This window comes from Pseudochaenichthys georgianus, chromosome 9 (genome assembly GCF_902827115.2).
Source record: "Pseudochaenichthys georgianus chromosome 9, fPseGeo1.2, whole genome shotgun sequence".
Classification (NCBI taxonomy): Eukaryota; Metazoa; Chordata; class Actinopteri; order Perciformes; family Channichthyidae; genus Pseudochaenichthys; species Pseudochaenichthys georgianus.
The window spans coordinates 45,368,472-45,389,445 of record NC_047511.1 but is presented as its reverse complement, the minus strand read 5'-3'; the positions used below and the strand labels follow the sequence as shown (position 1 = coordinate 45,389,445).

The 20,974-nt window shown below is 42.7% G+C and overlaps 2 protein-coding genes across 2 annotated transcripts in view; both read left to right on the top strand.

Annotated features, from left to right (window-relative positions):
• Positions 1-17,922, top strand: part of specc1la (sperm antigen with calponin homology and coiled-coil domains 1-like a) — a 37,689-nt gene extending 19,767 nt beyond the window's left edge. The window contains exons 7-12 of the mRNA XM_034091351.1: positions 30-48; positions 293-449; positions 2,542-2,644; positions 10,469-10,585; positions 11,472-11,531; positions 13,162-17,922. Coding sequence (XP_033947242.1) covers positions 30-48; positions 293-449; positions 2,542-2,644; positions 10,469-10,585; positions 11,472-11,531; positions 13,162-13,251 — 546 coding nt within the window. The 3' untranslated portion in view covers positions 13,252-17,922. The remainder of the gene's footprint in view (positions 1-29; positions 49-292; positions 450-2,541; positions 2,645-10,468; positions 10,586-11,471; positions 11,532-13,161) is intronic.
• Positions 17,923-19,757: 1,835 nt separating this feature from the next.
• adora2aa (adenosine A2a receptor a) overlaps positions 19,758-20,974 on the top strand; it is a 14,932-nt gene continuing 13,715 nt past the window's right edge. Inside the window, 1 exon segment of the mRNA XM_034091407.2 lies at positions 19,758-19,966. The gene's annotated coding sequence lies outside the window, so the exon portion shown is untranslated.

Genomic DNA, 20,974 nt, shown 5'->3' with positions numbered 1-20,974 from the left:
GTAAAATGTCCTCTTGGGTTGCCGTACAGCCAATGCGTGACGTCATTGGTAAGCGTAACGGACCCGAGCTGATCTGGTAGGCCGTGCACATCCGGTAGCTACACCGGGATATACTTAAATCCTTTCAGATTTGTATGATTTTTCGGATCCTGCAAAGTCATGCAAAAAAAGTTTTCTTCAAGACTTTCAAGGGCTGATTATTCCATATTTCAATGATCGTATACTCGGTGAAGTTTCCCGATAAAATCGAACTCTCTCTTTTTGATAATGATGTTTCTAATCCTGTCCCCAGTATCCCGCCGCAGCAGTGAGGAGATGAAGAGGGACATGTCTGCTCCGGACTCCTCCTCTTCCTCCCTGATGGCTCTGAGTGCTGCTTCCTCTCCTCTCTCCCTCTCCTCCTCCTCCCCCACCGCCTCCATCACTCCCACCGCCCGCAGCCGCCTCAGGTAACTCCCAAATCCTCTTTATGTTGTTCTGAGAAAACTCTACAACTGGGATGTGATCTTGGCCTGCACTTCTTAACACGTGGCTTGTGTGGTCCTTTAATCCTTTATGACTTGTATGATGTATTCCACAAATATATAACATACATGGAGATGTACATAAAAATCACACCCGCCCCAGTTTACAGTCCACTCAAACTACACGGTATTGCTCACATACACACACATACATACATTACCCCTTCCTTCTAAGTCTTGGCAAATTATACATAAATACAGACATTTATTACGTATCGTATTCTAATGCTTTGTCAAGCACTTTGTGACTATGTCTGGGAAAAGCACTATATAAATACATTTTACTTACTTCCTAATATGTGACCCGCTCTATCGAAATCAGTCGGAAGTCGCGACGGCTCGTTTAAAAATAAACGTGGATTTGCGTTAACTAGTTTTTCGGGGTTTCATTTTAAATAAACAAAGTCTTGGTTTTCAGAATATGAAACTTTTATTTCCAGAATCACACGATAAATACATGTTTGAAGCTCGTGAAGGGAAGATGACAGCTCTCACTCGCCACTCGGCTGTTCCGCACGCCGCCCCCCCTCCCCCCGGCTGACATTATGAATGTAAGGCGGATAGTAATCATAGATAACACTGCAGGGTCCGTGACCAGGGGTGGTTCTAGGGGGGGCCAGGGGGTGGTACTCGGTTTGCCAAAAACCGCAGGATTTTGTTGCTGTAATGTGAGATTGTGCAGACACCCTTATGTGAAGTAGAGATGTAACTGTTCATTGCCTTTATTTTTATATAAATATGGTGTTAGTGCAAACATTGCACGATAACTTAAGCTGAAGCTAACAGTAATAACTATAAGATCTATCTGAAATAAATAAGTGCACTGAAACAAATACCAATAACTGTATTGCATTGTTTTCTTATGCGCAATTACTTCATACTGTCTCGTTCTCTTTTTCGTCCTGCATTTATTGAGCCCCCCTCAGAAAATAACTGGCCCCCCAGTGGCCCTTAGTCAAATTGGTCTAGAACCGCCCCTGTCCGTGACAGTTTGTTTTCATCTGATTTCAAATAAACAAAGTCTTGGCTTTCAGAATATTAAACTTATTTCGGCAAATTCAGATAATAAATACAACTTTGAAGCTTCGGCATAATTACAAGCGGAGTAACTTGACGTCACAGCAGGCATAACAACAGCCGGTGTTTCTCGTGAGGGTTTTCCCCGGGAAACAAACCCAATACGCACAAACACAAAAATACACAAACACGTATACACACACGCACTCGCGAGCTTCCCCCAGACCAGTAATCCAAACGAAAAGATTTTCCCTCCGTACTACTTTGATCATTTGCTAATAACCAATCAGATCGATGGATTCCAGAGAAGAGGAAACTTTAAAGGCCTTTTTCTCAAAATTATTCATTATATAATGTCATATTTTGCTTAATATTTGGAGAACAACAACAATCCTGATATCATTAGAAAGCTAGGAATCTCCTCTTTCCAACAACTCAACATGTGTCTTCGTGTCAATGCGACTGATTTCGATAGAGCAGGTCACATATGCTCTTATCAATGGCCGGTTATCATTTGAATTGATCACACATTTTACCCGAATTTCAAGACAATCGGCAAATAAAACCCTTGTTTCCGTCCTCTACGAATTATGCAATGATTAGAAGTTGGTTAACCTAAAAAGTGTTAATTTTGTTAGCTATTTTCTTATTTGATCTTTGTCATGCTCTGTGTCTTACTGATCTGGCATTGAGATGTGTTATTGCCTATATTTCAGTTAATATTGAACATTTTAACCAGATTTCCAGAAAATCTGCTTCTTATTATCTCAACACTAAATGTCTCACTCCAGCTTTAAAAAACTATGATCTGCGTTATTCACACCTGTAGAGAATTAGTTTCCAGTCTTCTCTGTAATCATTACCCCTCAAACTTCCCCTCGTCATAGATGCAATAATGATAACAACCTAATCTGTCGTGTAAAAAGTGAAATTATTCAATCTTTTTAAACTTTGGTGGAGTACTTCCTCACGTCTCTCTTCTTCTGTGCTTTTCCTCCAGAGAAGAGAGGAAGGACCCGCTGTCGGCCCTGGCCCGAGAGTACGGAGGCTCCAAGAGAAACGCTCTGTTGAAGTGGTGCCAGAAGAAGACGGAGGGTTATCAGGTACAGCAGGTCCCTGAAGGCACCGTAGGTCCCTGAAGGCACCATCTGATCTGAGAGTCTCTAACTAAGTTCAGAGTGAACAGTTGGCAGTTAGTCCGTCTCATAACTGGAAGTGTCTCTGAAATGACTAGGTTAGCTACGTTAGCTACGTTAGCCAGCTAGCTTACAGCAGATCTGCATCTGACGGAGTCATGTGACCACGTTGTTAAAATAAGACCATCAAACATTTTAGGTACGTTTCCAACAACAGAGACAGTTGTTCAACTTTATCATCCTGAACGTCACCAAGTGCTCCGTCCCAGCTGTGTGCGTCACTCTTTAGTGTCCCCTGGTCTCCCTGCTGTGTGCGTCACTCTTTAGTGTCCCCTGGTCTCCCAGCTGTGTGCGTCACTCTTTAGTGTCCCCTGGTCTCCCAGCTGTGTGCGTCACTCTTTAGTGTCCCCTGGTCTCCCAGCTGTGTGCGTCACTCTTTAGTGTCCCCTGGTCTCCCTGCTGTGTGCGTCACTCTTTAGTGTCCCCTGGTCTCCCAGCTGTGTGCGTCACTCTTTAGTGTCCCCTGGTCTCCCAGCTGTGTGCGTCACTCTTTAGTGTCCCCTGGTCTCCCAGCTGTGTGCGTCACTTTTTAGTGTCCCCTGGTCTCCCAGCTGGGTGCGTCACTTTTTAGTGTCCCCTGGTCTCCCAGCTGTGTGCGTCACTTTTTAGTGTCCCCTTGTCTCCCAGCTGTGTGCGTCACTTTTTAGTGTCCCCTGGTCTCCCAGCTATGTGCGTCACTCTTTAGTGTCCCCTGGTCTCCCTGCTGTGTGCATCACTCTTTAGTGTCCCCTGGTCTCCCAGCTGTGTGCGGCACTTTTTAGTGTCCCCTGGTCTCCCAGCTGTGTGCGTCACTCTTTAGTGTCCCCTGGTCTCCCTGCTGTGTGCATCACTCTTTAGTGTCCCCTGGTCTCCCAGCTGTGTGCGTCACTCTTTAGTGTCCCCTGGTCTCCCTGCTGTGTGCATCACTCTTTAGTGTCCCCTGGTCTCCCAGCTGTGTGCGTTACTCTTTAGTGTCCCCTGGTCTCCCAGCTGTGCGCGTCACTCTTTAGTGTCCCCTGGTCTCCCAGCTGTGCGCGTCACTCTTTAGTGTCCCCTGGTCTCCCAACTGTGCGCGTCATTCTTTAGTGTCCCCTGGTCTCCCAGCTGTGTGCGTCACTCTTTAGTGTCCCCTTGTCTCCCAGCTGTGTGCGTCACTCTTTAGTGTCCCCTGGTCTCCCTGCTGTGTGGATCACTCTTTAGTGTCCCCTGGTCTCCCAGCTGTGTGCGTCACTCTTTAGTGTCCCCTGGTCTCCCAGCTGTGTGCGTCACTTTTTAGTGTCCCCTGGTCTCCCAGCTGTGTGCGTCACTTTTTAGTGTCCCCTGGTCTCCCTGCTGTGTGCGTCACTCTTTAGTGTCCCCTTGTCTCCCAGCTGTGTGCGTCACTCTTTAGTGTCCCCTGGTCTCCCTGCTGTGTGGATCACTCTTTAGTGTCCCCTGGTCTCCCAGCTGTGTGCGTCACTCTTTAGTGTCCCCTGGTCTCCCAGCTGTGTGCGTCACTTTTTAGTGTCCCCTGGTCGCCCAGCTGTGTGCGTCACTTTTTAGTGTCCCCTGGTCTCCCTGCTGTGTGCGTCACTCTTTAGTGTCCCCTGGTCTCCCAGCTGTGTGCGTCACTCTTTAGTGTCCCCTGGTCTCCCAGCTGTGTGCGTCACTCTTTAGTGTCCCCTGGTCTCCCAGCTGTGTGCGTCACTCTTTAGTGTCCCCTGGTCTCCCTGCTGTGTGCGTCACTCTTTAGTGTCCCCTGGTCTCCCAGCTGTGTGCGTCACTCTTTAGTGTCCCCTGGTCTCCCAGCTGTGTGCGTCACTCTTTAGTGTCCCCTGGTCTCCCAGCTGTGTGCGTCACTCTTTAGTGTCCCCTGGTCTCCCTGCTGTGTGCATCACTCTTTAGTGTCCCCTGGTCTCCCAGCTGTGTGCGTCACTCTTTAGTGTCCCCTGGTCTCCCAGCTGGGTGCGTCACTTTTTAGTGTCCCCTGGTCTCCCTGCTGTGTGCGTCACTCTTTAGTGTCCCCTGGTCTCCCAGCTGTGTGCGTCACTTTTTAGTGTCCCCTGGTCTCCCAGCTGTGTGCGTCACTTTTTAGTGTCCCCTGGTCTCCCAGCTATGTGCGTCACTCTTTAGTGTCCCCTGGTCTCCCTGCTGTGTGCATCACTCTTTAGTGTCCCCTGGTCTCCCAGCTGTGTGCGGCACTTTTTAGTGTCCCCTGGTCTCCCAGCTGTGTGCGTCACTCTTTAGTGTCCCCTGGTCTCCCTGCTGTGTGCATCACTCTTTAGTGTCCCCTGGTCTCCCAGCTGTGTGCGTTACTCTTTAGTGTCCCCTGGTCTCCCAGCTGTGCGCGTCACTCTTTAGTGTCCCCTGGTCTCCCAGCTGTGCGCGTCACTCTTTAGTGTCCCCTGGTCTCCCAACTGTGCGCGTCACTCTTTAGTGTCCCCTGGTCTCCCAGCTGTGTGCGTCACTCTTTAGTGTCCCCTGGTCTCCCAGCTGTGCGCGTCACTCTTTAGTGTCCCCTGGTCTCCCAGCTGTGCGCGTCACTCTTTAGTGTCCCCTGGTCTCCCAACTGTGCGCGTCACTCTTTAGTGTCCCCTGGTCTCCCAACTGTGCGCGTCACTCTTTAGTGTCCCCTGGTCTCCCAGCTATGTGCGTCACTCTTTAGTGTCCCCTGGTCTCCCTGCTGTGTGCATCACTCTTTAGTGTCCCCTGGTCTCCCAGCTGTGTGCGGCACTTTTTAGTGTCCCCTGGTCTCCCAGCTGTGTGCGTCACTCTTTAGTGTCCCCTGGTCTCTCTGCTGTGTGCGTCACTCTTTAGTGTCCCCTGGTCTCCCTGCTGTGTGCGTCACTCTTTAGTGTCCCCTGGTCTCCCAGCTGTGTGCGTCACTCTTTAGTGTCCCCTGGTCTCCCTGCTGTGTGCATCACTCTTTAGTGTCCCCTGGTCTCCCAGCTGTGTGCGTCACTCTTTAGTGTCCCCTGGTCTCCCAGCTGTGTGCGTCACTTTTTAGTGTCCCCTGGTCTCCCAGCTGTGTGCGTCACTCTTTAGTGTCCCCTGGTCTCCCAGCTGTGTGCGTCACTCTTTAGTGTCCCCTGGTCTCCCAGCTGTGTGCGTCACTCTTTAGTGTCCCCTGGTCTCCCTGCTGTGTGCGTCACTTTTTAGTGTCCCCTGGTCTCCCAGCTGTGTGCGTCACTCTTTAGTGTCCCCTGGTCTCCCAGCTGTGTGAGTCACTCTTTAGTGTCCCCTGGTCTCCCAGCTGTGTGCGTCACTTTTTAGTGTCCCCTGGGCTCCCAGCTGTGTGCGTCACTCTTTAGTGTCCCCTGGTCTCCCTGCTGTGTGCGTCACTTTTTAGTGTCCCCTGGTCTCCCAGCTGTGTGCGTCACTCTTTAGTGTCCCCTGGTCTCCCAGCTGTGTGAGTCACTCTTTAGTGTCCCCTGGTCTCCCAGCTGTGTGCGTCACTTTTTAGTGTCCCCTGGTCTCCCAGCTGTGTGCGTCACTCTTTAGTGTCCCCTGGTCTCCCTGCTGTGTGCGTCACTTTTTAGTGTCCCCTGGTCTCCCTAATGGAATTAGATAAAAGTTGCAAGAATAACAATAATTTCTACATAAAATAGTAACAATATACACAATGTAAAATTAAACACTGCTATAATACGTAGATATTGATTTGGATGTGTGGAGCTAACCTGAGACCTGTGCAGTGTGTGTTGTTGCAGGTCTGAATGTGGATTTAAGTGCAGTTTCATTGACTCATATAAAATAAATCCCTTTTTAAAGCATAAAGCTAGAAATGACTGGGACTATAACGACACTCAGCCGGTGTGTGGAGAGTCTCTCGTCATATTAAAGTGATGTTTACCCCTTTCTAACTGGTGTGAGTTGTGGTTACCATGACAGCTTGGTGCCTCTCCAGGAAGTGTGCCACATTTCACACATCCTGCGAGTTAACCCCCCTCAGAAAAACACCGACTTTCTCTGAATCACGGCGAGCTTTCCAGAGTATAGTAATGGCTGTGGGGAGGTTTCAGCGTGTTGTTGTTTACGGCCCTGCAAAGGTTAAACTGTGGAAGAGATGATCGATCTGAAGAGTGATGGAGAGCCTCGCATTAACTCTCAGCATCATATCAAGCTGCTTTAAAGGACACTTGCAGATGGATGTCGTAAAACAAATAACACTTAGATATCACCATGAAACTTACCTAGTTCATTACTGACATCAACACACATAGTTGTTGTATTACAACAATCTGAAATGTTGTGTTTTAACCCTTATGTTGTGTTCGGGTCTCCCGTGACCCAGTTCAAGTTAAAATTATATAATATTTTTTTATCGCATCAAGGCTTCATGATATCCTCCACAGCAGCTATATAAACACTACAAAACTGATTTTGACCATTTTTGCCAAGTCTGAAGGTCTCTAAAAATAAAAAAAAGAATAATTTGGTGTTGGACCCAGCAGCATGTTGTGGGTCACTCGGGGTAAAATGTGGCCCAATCAAGATTCATCTTTGACTTTAGACGCCCCTCCCCCCCTTCATCCAATGTAACAATAATTTTTCGCAACATGCACCTGGTCTCCCCTCCCTCCGCCCCCTCCCCCCACGGGAACTCAACCTTTCTCAAAGAATATGTACACTAACACTTGAGCCTGAACACATATATGCAGGTGTGATGTGTTTTGGGGCCGTACAACAGGTTTGCACGGTTATGAATGCATAATAAGTTAGTTATGATGTAGTTAAAACTATATTGGATGATAGTCATTATTTTTGAGTGTTTTGGACTGAGATAAATCATGGGTCAAAATGGACCCGCGAACACCATGAACGGTAACAGCTTTCGAACACAACACAAGGGTTAATATGCAAATGAAGCATTATATTGTAAAAGATGTGCTAATTTGCATACACGTCAAGAACAGAAATCTAAGATGAGAGCTACTTTATTGATCCCAAATTGGGAAATGTTTGCCAAAACAAGGCATTGCACATAAGTAATTAAAGAGTAGACTAGAAAATACTAGAATTGAATCATCTCAAAATAGAAAATATACAGTAGACGGTGAAGATAAAAATAAATCTATAAACGTTGACAATTAGAAACTATTGAAGGGCTTTAGTCACAATATAAAGCAGGATATTATTTACATTAAGAGTGTAGGGAATGGAATAATACATTAAATGTAAAATGTACAGTGTGTCTAAACATTAGATAAAGCCAGGTTCAAAATCCTTGTTTCCTTTTGTTGACATATTAGAGTCAATAGCCGCTTTCACACCAAGTACTTTGCTGTACTTTGTCCCCGGTACTTTGTCCCGCCGAACTCTTTAGTCTCGGAACTGTCCTGGTAAATCGCGTTCACACTGGAATAAGTCCCTGAGGGAGGATTAGGCAAATGAAGCCGCTGACGTCACTTCTTCTTCTTCTGCTCTGGGTTTACTGGCAGGCCGCAAACAACTTCACGCAAAGTCCCGGGGAAATCACCAGAAGCACCGACAGCTCCTCATCTCCACCGCTCCCACGTTTTATTTTGTGTTGCCATAAGTTAGTCTCTCTCCGTTGGTGCGTTGGGCTAATGCTAATAATGCTAATGCGTGCAAATAAAATGGCGGCTTCACAAAACTTTGGGAGTTTTACGGGGCGTGGTTTGCAATTCGCCCAGCCAATCAGAAATTGGAATCTTTTCCTCCCCAGGAGAGAACCACCTCTCTACCAGGGACTACAACGGGGGTGAAAAGGTTCGCATGAACTAAGTTCTAGTTCCAGATCTTTTTGGTGTGAACGCAAAATCCCAAGAACTATCGCAACTATTCCTGGGAAAAGTACTCCGGTGTGAAAGCGCCTAATGGTTTCTACAGAGGGATATCTCTTTGTTCACTCCGTAAATCAGAAAATACACCCCAAAGAAATCAATTTTCTGTATGTTTTTAGTGGCAACGTGTGTATAAATGAGTGTGTGAATGTTACAAATATTCTTTTGCTGTTGGTGTCTTGTTTTAAATCATTTTAAAAAGTACCATTAAAGCTGGATTTATTGATGTCATTTTACTGTTGAAAAAATATATAAATCAGGTCAATATAATGTCACACGGTGTTTCACAGCCGAAGCACCGCGTGACATTATATTGACCTGATTTATATATTTCGCTCTGGACCGTAATTGTCGTGTTTAAGTGTAAATGGACTGTACTTAGAAGTGCGTCAGGTGAAAATCTTTTTGTATCTCACCATTCGATCATGGAGTTATTTTAGTTCATGTAAAAGATTAAGATGAGAAAAAGGTTTATTTACATTTATTTGTGCTAAACTTCCACAAATACTCTTTTTAATTCTATAAATAGCATTTGTAGGTTTACGCATGAAAATGAAATCCAATCCAACTTTATTTCTAAATCCGTTTTTAAAACCTCCAGACCAGAGAAATACAAAGTCCCACAGCGCAGCTCGCAAAACAAAAACAAATAATGGTAAGAACACAAAATAAACCAGAATCAAAATAACAGCAGTTTAGTAAAAACAATAAACCAATCTACAAAGTGCAGAATGCCGAGGAGAAGAGGGAGAAGAGGGCGAAGAGGGCGAAGAGGGAGAAGAGGGAGAAGAGGGAGAAGAGGGCGAAGAGGGGAGTTTAAGGACGCAATTTATGCTTCTGTCAACACTCGATTTAAGGCTTTTATGGTCATGTGTTCATAGCTACAGTGTAGATATGACAATGAACATATTAGGTCACAATAAAACGGATAAAATAGTGCAAGAAAATAGAATATAATAAACAGTTCAGAATAGTCTATATACATGAGAGTAACACATGCGTCACTTCTGGGCAAAAAGTATGGCTCCGCCCACTTTTGGGGGAAAACAACGCTGTCATTTGAACGGCGGTCAATGTCAATTCTGAAGTTTTTGCCAATTCGATCAGAAATGTAAGAAAACCGTGGATCTTCAAAGAGCCCGGTTACGACGGCCAGACAGGCAAACAATTACATTACATCGTTGGAAATCGACGATCGGGCTCGATGTATGGTTAAATATAGCAGTAGGCGATCGATGTCCATAGATGAGAGTGACATCTAGGCCCCGCCCACTTTTCGGGGAAACCACAGAGCTATTCTTATACTTTCCTTTCTTCTTGGAGGAAGTACAGAAACACTGGACTCTGGATTTGTTTTAATGTTTGAGGAGCAATAAACGGCACAGCAGCTTGTTGGCATGGTAACACAATTATTTTCTGCCTTGCTCAGTAGAGTAACAGCTGGCGAGATTACAGCCTGGCCTACTGATTTATATTTAACCGTATATCGAGCCCGATCGTCGATTCCAATGATGTGATTGTTTGCCTGACTGGCCGTCGTAACCGGGCTCTTTGAAGATCAGTGAATCCACGGTTTTCAAACATTTCTGATCGGATTGGCAACAACGTCAGAATTTGTATTGACCGCCGTTCAAATGACAGCGTTGTTATCCCCCAAAAGTGGGCGTGGCCGTCATTTTCGCCCGGAAGTGACGTAGGTGTTACTCTCATCTATACAAGTAATTGGAATATTGATATATATATATAAGTTGCAAACTTTAATCCTGTTACAGGGTTAGTGTGGAAGGTTCAAGAAGGTCTTAATTCTGTCAGCTATATTTTATCTACTTCTTCTACGTCATAGTTTATATTTAGATCGAACATGTAAAGACATTTTATACAAAGATTCACCGGTCCCTTTTTGTGATTTAGACAATCGATCCTTTCCCCCCCCCCATTCCTAATCGGTGGTTGTTTTTTGTGGCAGAAAATTGACATCACGAACTTCAGCAGCAGCTGGAACGACGGGCTGGCTTTCTGCGCCGTGCTGCACACCTACCTGCCGGCTCACATCCCCTACCAGGAGCTCGGCAGCCAGGACAAGGCAAGACCACACGGCTATTTAACATGCACGATATGATACTGTGATGCTTTAGTGTCGGATCTGACCAGTTCCAAGGAAACAGACATTTAACGGGACAATACAATCACTGAAGACAATATGTTCCTTACCCTTTAGCGTGGATTTGATTTGAGATTACATTCTGTCTTAAACCAGGAGCTCAGCAGCCAGGACAACGCCACTATTTAACATACAATACACCTGCTGTATTTACAATGTTGTTTTAAGCTATCTCTTTTCTGCGTGGTTCTGATTCATCTGTTATTCCAGATTGTGTTCCTTTCTGTCGTCTTCAAGTGTTAATGATGAGGTAAAGCGCTTTGAATTGCCTGTGTCTCACAACGTGCCTTATACATAAACATACCTTACAATACCATGTTACCGTATTGTCAGACCTAGTCTAGAAGGTTTCCTGCATTATATCGGCTCCATCGGCAACATCACAGGACAAACGTTGAGACAAGGAACAAATAGTTAACTTTCAATCACCGAAGACGATGTGTTCAAATCCCTTGAACGTACATTTGATTTAGGATTGGCTGTAGTCTTAACTTATCAAATCGTGGCACCCTGTACCTCCGATGTCATGGTAACGATTCATATCGGCTCTTATTATGGTAGGCTTATCCACAGTTTCTCAAAGGGCTGAGCTGCAATCTTTCTTATGATTCACATGTAGTGTTTAACTTTAAAGCGGGGGACTGACGCGTGTGCCATGGAGAATGGCAATACCGTAGAAACCCTCTCGATCATAGGTGTGAGAAACGGGAGGAAATGGTCTACGCGCCCGTAAATACGCTCAGTGTGGTCTTTCCAGGACAGCAGATCTAAATCCACCTATTGTGACTTTTGACTCTTCTGTCCTCAGAGGAGAAACTTCACCTTAGCCTTCCAGGCTGCAGAGAGCGTGGGCATCAAATGCACTTTGGTGAGTTGAATATCCAAATCAAATCACTTCTGTTTCTTGGCCCGTTCAGGGTCTGCTCCGTCATATTCAACTGACTGTTCATCCTGCACCTCTGTGGAAGCGGCACCATCGTGGCTAGAAGAAGGGAGATCTTAAACCGTTTTAAGGCCATGAATATTTATGTTTTCTTTACTTATTTAAATTATCCTATTTTACAATAAATTAATCTATATTTGTCTTTTTCACAAGAGTCTGCAAGTGTTACCAATACATTTAAAAATGATGGTATGATGAACCGGTCACAGAAGCACTGTAACATTTAAATATATATATTTTCTCTCATATAAAAAACTGCCTTTGGATTTGAGGCAAACGTATGGCATGTCTTTTTTATATTTATATAATTTATTCTATTTAAATCTATTTGACCAAAGTGCCTATATTAAATATATATTTATTTTAATATATATATTTAAAGATACAACATAAAAAAACTGAAATAATGCCTTTTTTTAACGCTGGGTTTTGAGGTAAAGAGGGTTCAAATAAATGCATTTAAATAAAAATGAATATTTGTTAAACATCATAATTACTTCTAGTGTAAATAAAGAATATAGAAAATCACACAAACAACTTCAGGCCCGATGAAATGCCTTAATGTGGACGTCCTGTCTGGGGAGGAATGCGTACAGAAACGTGTATCTGCGCTTTGCCCTTTTTAGGGTCATTCCTCGCTCTCATCTCCCTCATAATGTAAACACAGTAAAACAATCATTAACCAGAGATGAACTGCAGCAGGTTACGCAGTCCTACACTTTGAGTTCTGCTTTTCATCTCCAAACCTCGTAAATCAGTCCCTTTCAAACCCCAGCTGTGCAGCGAGGCATCGTTCGAACCCTCTGGTGGAGATCACAGCGTCTCGGGAGACTCCACGTGTTGGGATACGTTTGGACGGAATGATGCTCAGATATATCTATTTGGTGGAATCCATCGCAAACGAAACAACTGGAAAAGAAAATCTTGAGTTTTGATTTATTTAAACCAAAAGAAGGATTATGAACATAAAAGAAACTGTCAGACTGTGCAATAAGATGATTTTACAAACCTCCCATTACGAAGTGCATTTCAGGGCAAAACGAGTCGGTACAGAATACATACATTTAATTGGGTAGCTAGGAGACCGTTCACTTTATAATAAAATACAAAATATTGTAAGAAGTCTATTTGCACGTCATAGAATATGATATACAAGAACAGAATGTAAAATGACATATTGTGCAGTAAGACAAAATGAAATGCGGTTTATTACAGTGATAACTATTTAGATGCATAAGTCAATCAGATCAGGGTTATCACCAGGTAAGTACGAGCAATTTGACTTGATGTCGTGATGTTTGATACATCAAAGCAAACTAACATTTAAAACACAGAGAACTATTTTAAGAACACTATAATAATATAAAAAATATAGCAGTATTTACATTGAAATGGAATAAAATTCGGCAGTAATAAAAAAAGAAAACGGATATTCAAGATTGAAATGCAACGGTTTTATTGTCATATGCACAAGGCATGTGATAATAAAACACATCGTGTGCATTAATGTCATGAATGGCGAGATAACAAAGAGACTGTTGTCCCCCCGCTGCAGGACTTGAATGAGATGGTGCACACGGAGCGCCCCGACTGGCAGAGCGTCATGACCTACGTCACCGCCATCTACAAGTACTTTGAGACCTGAGACTGTCCTGCAGCACAATCAGCCACGCCAGCCCTCCTGAGCTCCCAGCAACTGTAATACCTCACCACCGACGCTCTCACACACACACACACACACACACACCATGCTGCATGTGGTCCTCAGTATTAAGCGTCGATCTCTCCTGCTGTTACAGTCCCTCTGACGCTGAGATCCAGAAACCGCGTCGAAAGGAGCGTCAAACACAAACTCAGTGCCTTTGTTTCTTCTGCAGATCATTTTCCAACAGCTTTCCGGGCGTTCGGGGAATTCCTGCAAAACTGACTTTTCAGGGCACTCGAATGATTCCTCTATTAGACTGACTTACATCTTCACATCTTCCAACGTGAGAGACGGCTTCCTTCTCCATTCCTTCGTCCCACTTTCTGAAAAGCTTTCGTGCACCAAAACTAGTTCATATCCAAGTTTTTGATCATGTTTAAAAGTGTGTGTCTACGTCCAACAAGAGATGTGCACTTTGAATACTTCGGTCCCTAATACTGATTCAGAGCTAATGCACTGCGGTGAAACGCATGGATGCATCTTCCGGATGTGGTGTGTACGAGTACGAAAGCTGCTAAAACCCCAGTCAGAAGTTGCGGTGTTTGTGTTCTCGTGTTCGGGGGGAAAGTGGAACATGATTGTGCGTGTTTTTTAAAGATGGTCGCAGTATTTCTTCAGTTCTTTGCGTGTGGATATTTAGTGAAAGCCCCTGTCTATCAAAGTGAAAGTCAGTGATGTTGGAATTCCCCGAAACGCCCTTCAGACAGGAGTTCAGCCTTTCTGCACCGAGTCTTCCGGACGTCACCGTTACATTTGAGCTGCCTTTTCTTCCCTTTTCAAAACGGACAAAGTGCCTGCGTGAGCTTTGATGCAGGAGATGTGTTTGTCTTCAGTTTGTGAAGATGAAGATTTGAGGAGTCGTTGCCAAATATGTATTCGGAGCCGTTTGAGTGTTGGTCATTTCACGCACAGAAAATATGCTACGTTTCACAACACGACGACACGTTGTAGTGAGCGGCACTCTGTCGGTTTTCTTTTCCACTTGAATATCATTTCTCAGCAGCGTCTGGAGATAATGGCTGATGTGTGCGTTTGCATTCACTTTCCTGCACTTATTCCATTGGGCACACACAGCGTCGTTTCATCGTAACCAAAATATGAGTGAGTAGTACTTAGTCTTTTGATAAGTGTTTTATTTCAAGTTCTGTTTTTAGATCAGAGAAACTTAAGGGGATTTATTTTTACCAGTTTTTGTGTCAAATTGGAACTTTTCTTTACGTTTTGCCAAAGTCGATCCACTAAAAGTTTGTTTTTACCCCCCGCAAACTTACATTGATTATTCAAGGGTCTGACAGAGAGGCATTACTCACGTTTCTTTATCTGTGTACCTTGATCTGCTGCCGTAGTCCCTCCCTGAAGTCCCACGTCAGATCCTCCAGACATCAGTGGTTAGAACAAACTTATACTTTGACAAAAATATGTACATTTCTCTCTCAAAACTCCACATCATTTTCTAACTTATTGTCCCGATTAGCCGCTTCCTCGAGTCTCACGTTACATGTGAAGTCAATGAAATCATTTGTCACTAGGTGTTGTACAAACGAAGCTAAAGAAATGCATCTAGTGTCACGAAAAACCCCAAGTTAGTGAGTTTAAGGGGAAGGTAGACGGATCGGTTTGTACATTTGGACAGAATCAGTCCAGTCTTTAAGCTAAGCTAAGCTAACTAGCGGCTGGCTGGAGCTCCATATAAGCATACTAATACTATGCATTCATTATATTGATCCGAGCCAAAACAAACTTTTAGTGGACGTTATACATTACATATACTACACATATCAATAATGGCTGTTTGCTTCGACACAAAAACACGTGGAAACGTTGAAAAGTGACCGTTTCCCTGAGCCTGAGTCACATCTCTAATAATGAACCTCATGTTGAGAAAAGTGCGCTCGAGTGTTTGGAAAGAAGCTGATGGTTCGTGCAAACACGTCTCATTAAAAGAGTCATTCAACTTGCTGGGAAATTCCCATTCTTGCAGACGGTTCAAAATGAAACCACTTTAACATCCGAGTGGTTTCAATTCATCCTCTGACCCTCGATAAGAACAAGCGCATCTCCCAACAGGCCAAACCATACGTTTTCAGCACAAGAGTTCAAACCATTCATTGTGCCATTGACTTGCATTGTGTGATAATGACGGTGCTGTGTTAGAAAGGTCGTTTTTGAAATTCCTGTATCGCTAAACATTACTATAGAAACTCTTTAAAGCACAGAATGTCAGCAATAGTAATGTCTGACACTTTAAATCCCCATATAAGCAGTTTAACGCGTTAATAACACGTTGTATTGTAGTTATAAGCAGATTTAAGGACATTTCTTATGTCAAATATGATAAGTTCTCCGATCAACACTTGTGTAACATTATTATAGTCGCTGTGTTTCACTTCATTATCTTCATACGGGTGAGTTATGGTGATAGACGTGCATTAATAATCACTTTAACCTACTTTATAGTGAGTTATAAACCATAATCGATTGATCTGAACAATTATTGGCATTTCATTTGAGTTTTTCATGCAAACATTTCAGAACATATTTAAATTATCTTCTCAAATATGTTTTTTCTGTTTTATATCATAGTAATGAGAAATAATGCGGGTTTCTGACTGAAAAAACAATGCATTTCAACATTGTATACACTAAACAACGCATTTAGAAAGCAAAATGCAATTCATTGTAATTGAGAATAAGCGGTCCTATCTCAGCCCTATGGTAAGATATTCATAAAGTGCTTTAAAATGCTAACATCAGGGGGTTTAAAGCACCACGTGATGCTGTCAGACTGCTTCTCGTGCCGTTTCTTGCCACGTTCACTGTATTTATTTGCATTGTTTCCCGTCATTGTAGTGAGGCTTTGTGTGTGCGTGTTTTTGTGTGTGTGTGTTTTTGTGTGTGTGAGTTTATTACACTGAGATAAGCTTTTTATTGTTATATCCGACACTAACTTCCTGCCTTAACACTCAGCCTTCAAACCGCGCGTATCTGTTCTGCTCAGACAAGGGAGATAAAAAACACCCCAGCTGGTATCAATAGCAGAACATCAGAAACTACATTTGTGTCTCGATTTCGAAGCACATCCTGCTCTGTACTACGCCACGTCTTCACACCGTGTGCATGTGCAACACGTGATGCCCTCTGTGCAGGAGCGAGGGAGGTGTTGGTGACATTTAGTAGGAATAATTCACCCTCAGAATGACGTTTCAAAGTAAAAGTTCCAATTTGACACAAAAACATTTACAATACCTAAGTTAATACCCTTAACATTTTAAGAAATAGGCTTCTAAGTGACTATGACCATGAATACATTCTCACTCGTGAAGCCTTGAATTCTTAGAGAAATGTATGTTTTTCTCGGCTTCGTCCACAAATGCACAAATGAGGTACATTTCAAAGTAAAAGTTCCTATTGGACACAAAAACATTGAGAAAATGGGGTCCAAGTTGAACAATACCTAAGTTATAACGCCTACAACTCTGAAAATAGGCGTCTAAGTGACAATATGGCCATTAATACATCAGTTTCCCACTCGTGGAACCTTGAATTCTTAGAGAAATGTGTTTTTCTCGGCTTCGTCCACAAATGAGGTATAGCCTATTGGTGCAAAGTAAAAGTTCCTATTGGACACAAAAACATTTCAAAAATGGGATCCACATTGAGAACAACGGAAGTTATTACCCTTGAAAGTCACGAAATGATCTTCTAAGGTGTACTTTACCCAGAAAATGACTAATTTATAAATCGGTTTCTTACTCGTGTTACCTTGAAATTGCCTCCACGTTGAACAAGGAATCAGAAAACTGAGAAAGGTTGATTCATTGCATCTAACGAGGGGGGGAAATGCCTAATTGAATAAAAATTGCATATTTAGTAGAATGCCCGTTAAACAAACGGTATTACTAAAACCATAACTTTTCAAACACGTGAAGAACACCTGCAATAATGTGAGACTTTAAGGAAAAGGGCATGTGTTAGCAAAGCAGTGAGACTACGACTGGATACACGGGTTGTTTTGATTCAGTTTTTATAATATTCTTTAACCGTGGAAGCATGCAAGTCAAAAAGCTCAGTTGTCATGGAAACACAGCGTGAGGAATTGATCAAAAACGACGTTCCTTTCCTGTACGGTCATTAAAGGGGTTTGTGGTGCCGTGATGCTAAGTGGTTAGCATCCAACTGTTTGTTTTCTGCGTGTGTTATCGCTCCCTGCAGAAACCCTGACACCTGAAGCCTCTGCTCGCTGGGAATGTGTTTCTGTTGGACTTTACGAGGTGCCGCGGGAGTGGTAAACGACATGTAGGAGACGTACGCTAAAAGAATCTCATTCCACGTTCACACTGAGCCACGAGGAACACGTAGCGTTAGCACAACGAGCTAAACACATTTAAAGGGTCCACTTCATCACGTTTATTTTGTCTTTACTTGAAAATGCTCTGATCCACTGAACCTGCTTCAGTTTCCAATGTTGCCTTTTTGTTTGTTTTTTGGTGTGAATTATATATATTTTCCTGATCACACTACATGCAGTGAAATGGTCCCTTTAGCATTGTGTGTGTGTGTGTGTGTGTGTGTGTGTGTGTGTGTGTGTGTGTGTGTGTGTGTGTGTGTGTGTGTGTGTGTGTGTGTGTGTGTGTGTGTGTGTGTGTGTGTGTGTGTGTGTGTGTGTGTGTGTGTGTGTGTGTGTGTGTGTGTGTGTGTGTGTGTGTGTGTGTGTGTGTGTGTGTGTGTGTGTGTGTGTGTGTGTGTGTGTGTGTGTGTGTGTGTGTGTGTGTGTGTGTGTGTGTGTGTGTGTGTGTGTGTGTGTGTGTGTGTGTAGGGACTAAGCTACAGTATTAAGTGCACACTACGATGATAATCAGTTGTAAAGAAAAACGATGTTTGTTTTTATGTTGCTTTATTTTTTGGCAATAGTTATAAAATTAAAATTAAAACAGCCTCTTGTTTGTTGTGGTTTTTGTCGTCACAGTATATCCTCCTCTGACTGTTTTACTATTATTTGTATTATATTGTGAGCGTATCATTACATGCAAAAGGACATTTTACTGTCGCAGTTGGTTATTGTGGAGCTTATTGGATAGCACTGCAAATATCTGCTAATTATTTCTCTAGTGATCATTGTTTGTTCAAATCAGTAAAACCAGAGCATAGAATACCTCAATGTATTGTAATACTTTAAATTATTAATGCTATAATTCAGGAACTACGTTTTTTTCCCACATGTGTGCACAAATAAACAATTATCAATATAGTTTAAAGTTATTATTTCAAAGGATTTCACGATATGTTTTGTATTATAGTAACACAACGCTGCATTGATCCAATAAACCAATGTGTTTAAGTATTCAAATACATTTGAATGGTGTCGAGTACAGCTGCACCAGCTTTGATGATCAATCATTATAAAACATATAATATTCTGAAATGGACCAATCTGCACAACGACTACTTTTACTGTCGCTACTTTCACTATATTTTGATGAGAATACTTTTCTGCTTTCACTTGAGGAACATTTTGAATACAGGACTTTTACTGTAACAGAGTATTCCTACACTCTGGAACTTCTACTTTTACTCAAGAACAAGATCTGAGTACTTCTACTTTTACTCAAGTACAAGATCTGAGTACTTCTACTTTTACTCAAGTACAAGATCTGAGTACTTCTACTTTCACTCAAGTACAAGTTTTGAGTACTTTTACTCAAGTACAAGATCTGAGTACTTCTACTTTTACTCAAGTACAAGATCTGAGTACTTCTACTTTTACTCAAGTACAAGATCTGAGTACTTTTACTGAAGTACAAGATCTGAGTACTTCTACTTTTACTCAAGTACAAGATCTGAGTACTTCTACTTTTACTCAAGTACACGATCTGAGTACTTCTCCAACCTCTGGTTCAGTATAATTATTGATATCTGGTATTGATTGAATAAAAAATTAAAATGTTATAATGTTTAAATATTTTTGTAAAAGGAATCAAAGACACGTCAAAAAGGTGAGCCACATTTATTATCTATCTTCTTATTGTATTTATTATTCATTAGTCTGTTTGTATATATTGTGTTATTGTTCATTATATATGTATTATATTATTTTAAACAGTAATAACTGGTTACTTGTCATCAAGTGTAATATTTGATTTTGAATATTAACTTTATTATTTAATTTGCCTCAGGTTTACAACACTGCGGTTTAGCGTGTGTCTTCGACAGATATAAACTGCCCCGCCCCCTGCAGAGGAAAGTGTGTGTGTGTGTGTGTGTGTGTGTGTGTGTGTGTGTGTGTGTGTGTGTGTGTGTGTGTGTGTGTGTGTGTGTGTGTGTGTGTGTGTGTGTGTGTGTGTGTGTGTGTGTGTGTGTGTGTGTGTGTGTGTGTGTGTGTGTGTGTGTGTGTGTGTGTGTGTGTGTGTGTGTGTGTGTGTGTGTGTGTGTGTGTGTGTGTGTGTGTGTGTGTGTGTGTGTGTGTGTGTGTGTGTGTGTGTCAGTTAGTCAGATAGCGATCTGTCTTCAGTCTCTCTCGTATGGCTGTTATCTCTCTCCGCGTGCAGCAGACTTTCACCGGGTTTTTGGTGTCTTCAAGTTTCACTTGTCGATATTTGGAAAGTGTCGGACGTGTTTTCACACCTGATCAGTGTCGGAAGTCTACTTTGTGAGAAAGGTGAGTCATTTGGATCGATAACAACTTAAATGTTTCATAAAATAAGAGTGTGTTTACTCTATTATGCGTCATATGAGCTTGTGATACATGCATGATTGAAATATGATAAATAATGTCCATGTGGCAGACAGCGTGTAGAGCTCCGTGTGTATGGAGTGCCGATAAAAGAATAATGATCTGTAACCAAATAAGGAGATTAATGTGGATATCAAGTGGCTTGCATAGAATAATAAATACGCAAATTAACAACGGATATATAAAGAGGAATCAGATAATAGAGGAATGCCAAGCAAAATCGCGACAAGATATAACAATGACTTTATGTAAATAAATTAGGGCTGTCAAACGATTAACATTTTTAATCAGATTAATCACAGCTTAAAAATTAATTAATCATGATTAATCACCATTCGAACTATGTCCAAAATATGCCATTTATTTATGTATATTGTTGGGAATGGAAAGATAAATGAAAGAAGGCGGATATATCCATTTAACACAGTATCTATGTTTATTATAACATTTTTCTGCATGTCAAAATGAAAGACAACCCACACACCTATCAATCATCAAACCGTGGGGTCTTAATTCATTACGTGTTGATTTCTATCAACGGGGAGTACTTCAGGAAAGTCGACAGAGGGGGGGGGGGCTAGTGGAGTACTTCGTGACCACAGAGTGTGAACGTTGTGATCAGCTGTTTTAGCGCAGTTCTCCAGTGAAGGGGGGAGTCTCCCTCCGCAGCCGGTTGGCGTAGTTTTGGCACAGTTCCGTTGTACAGACCGACGTTAACAGCAGCCTGTCTGTGCACACGGAGACCGACTCTGTCGTCCGGTGATCTAACCGCCTTCTGGAAAAGCTTCACAAGTACGTCGGTACACAATTCGCTTTGTGACACAAGTGACGGTACGCATTTCAGATTACGCACATACCCTGCGTACCAGTTATGTGCACCCCTGTACCAGAGCCATATTATTACTATTATATGGCTCTGCCCTGTACTACAGC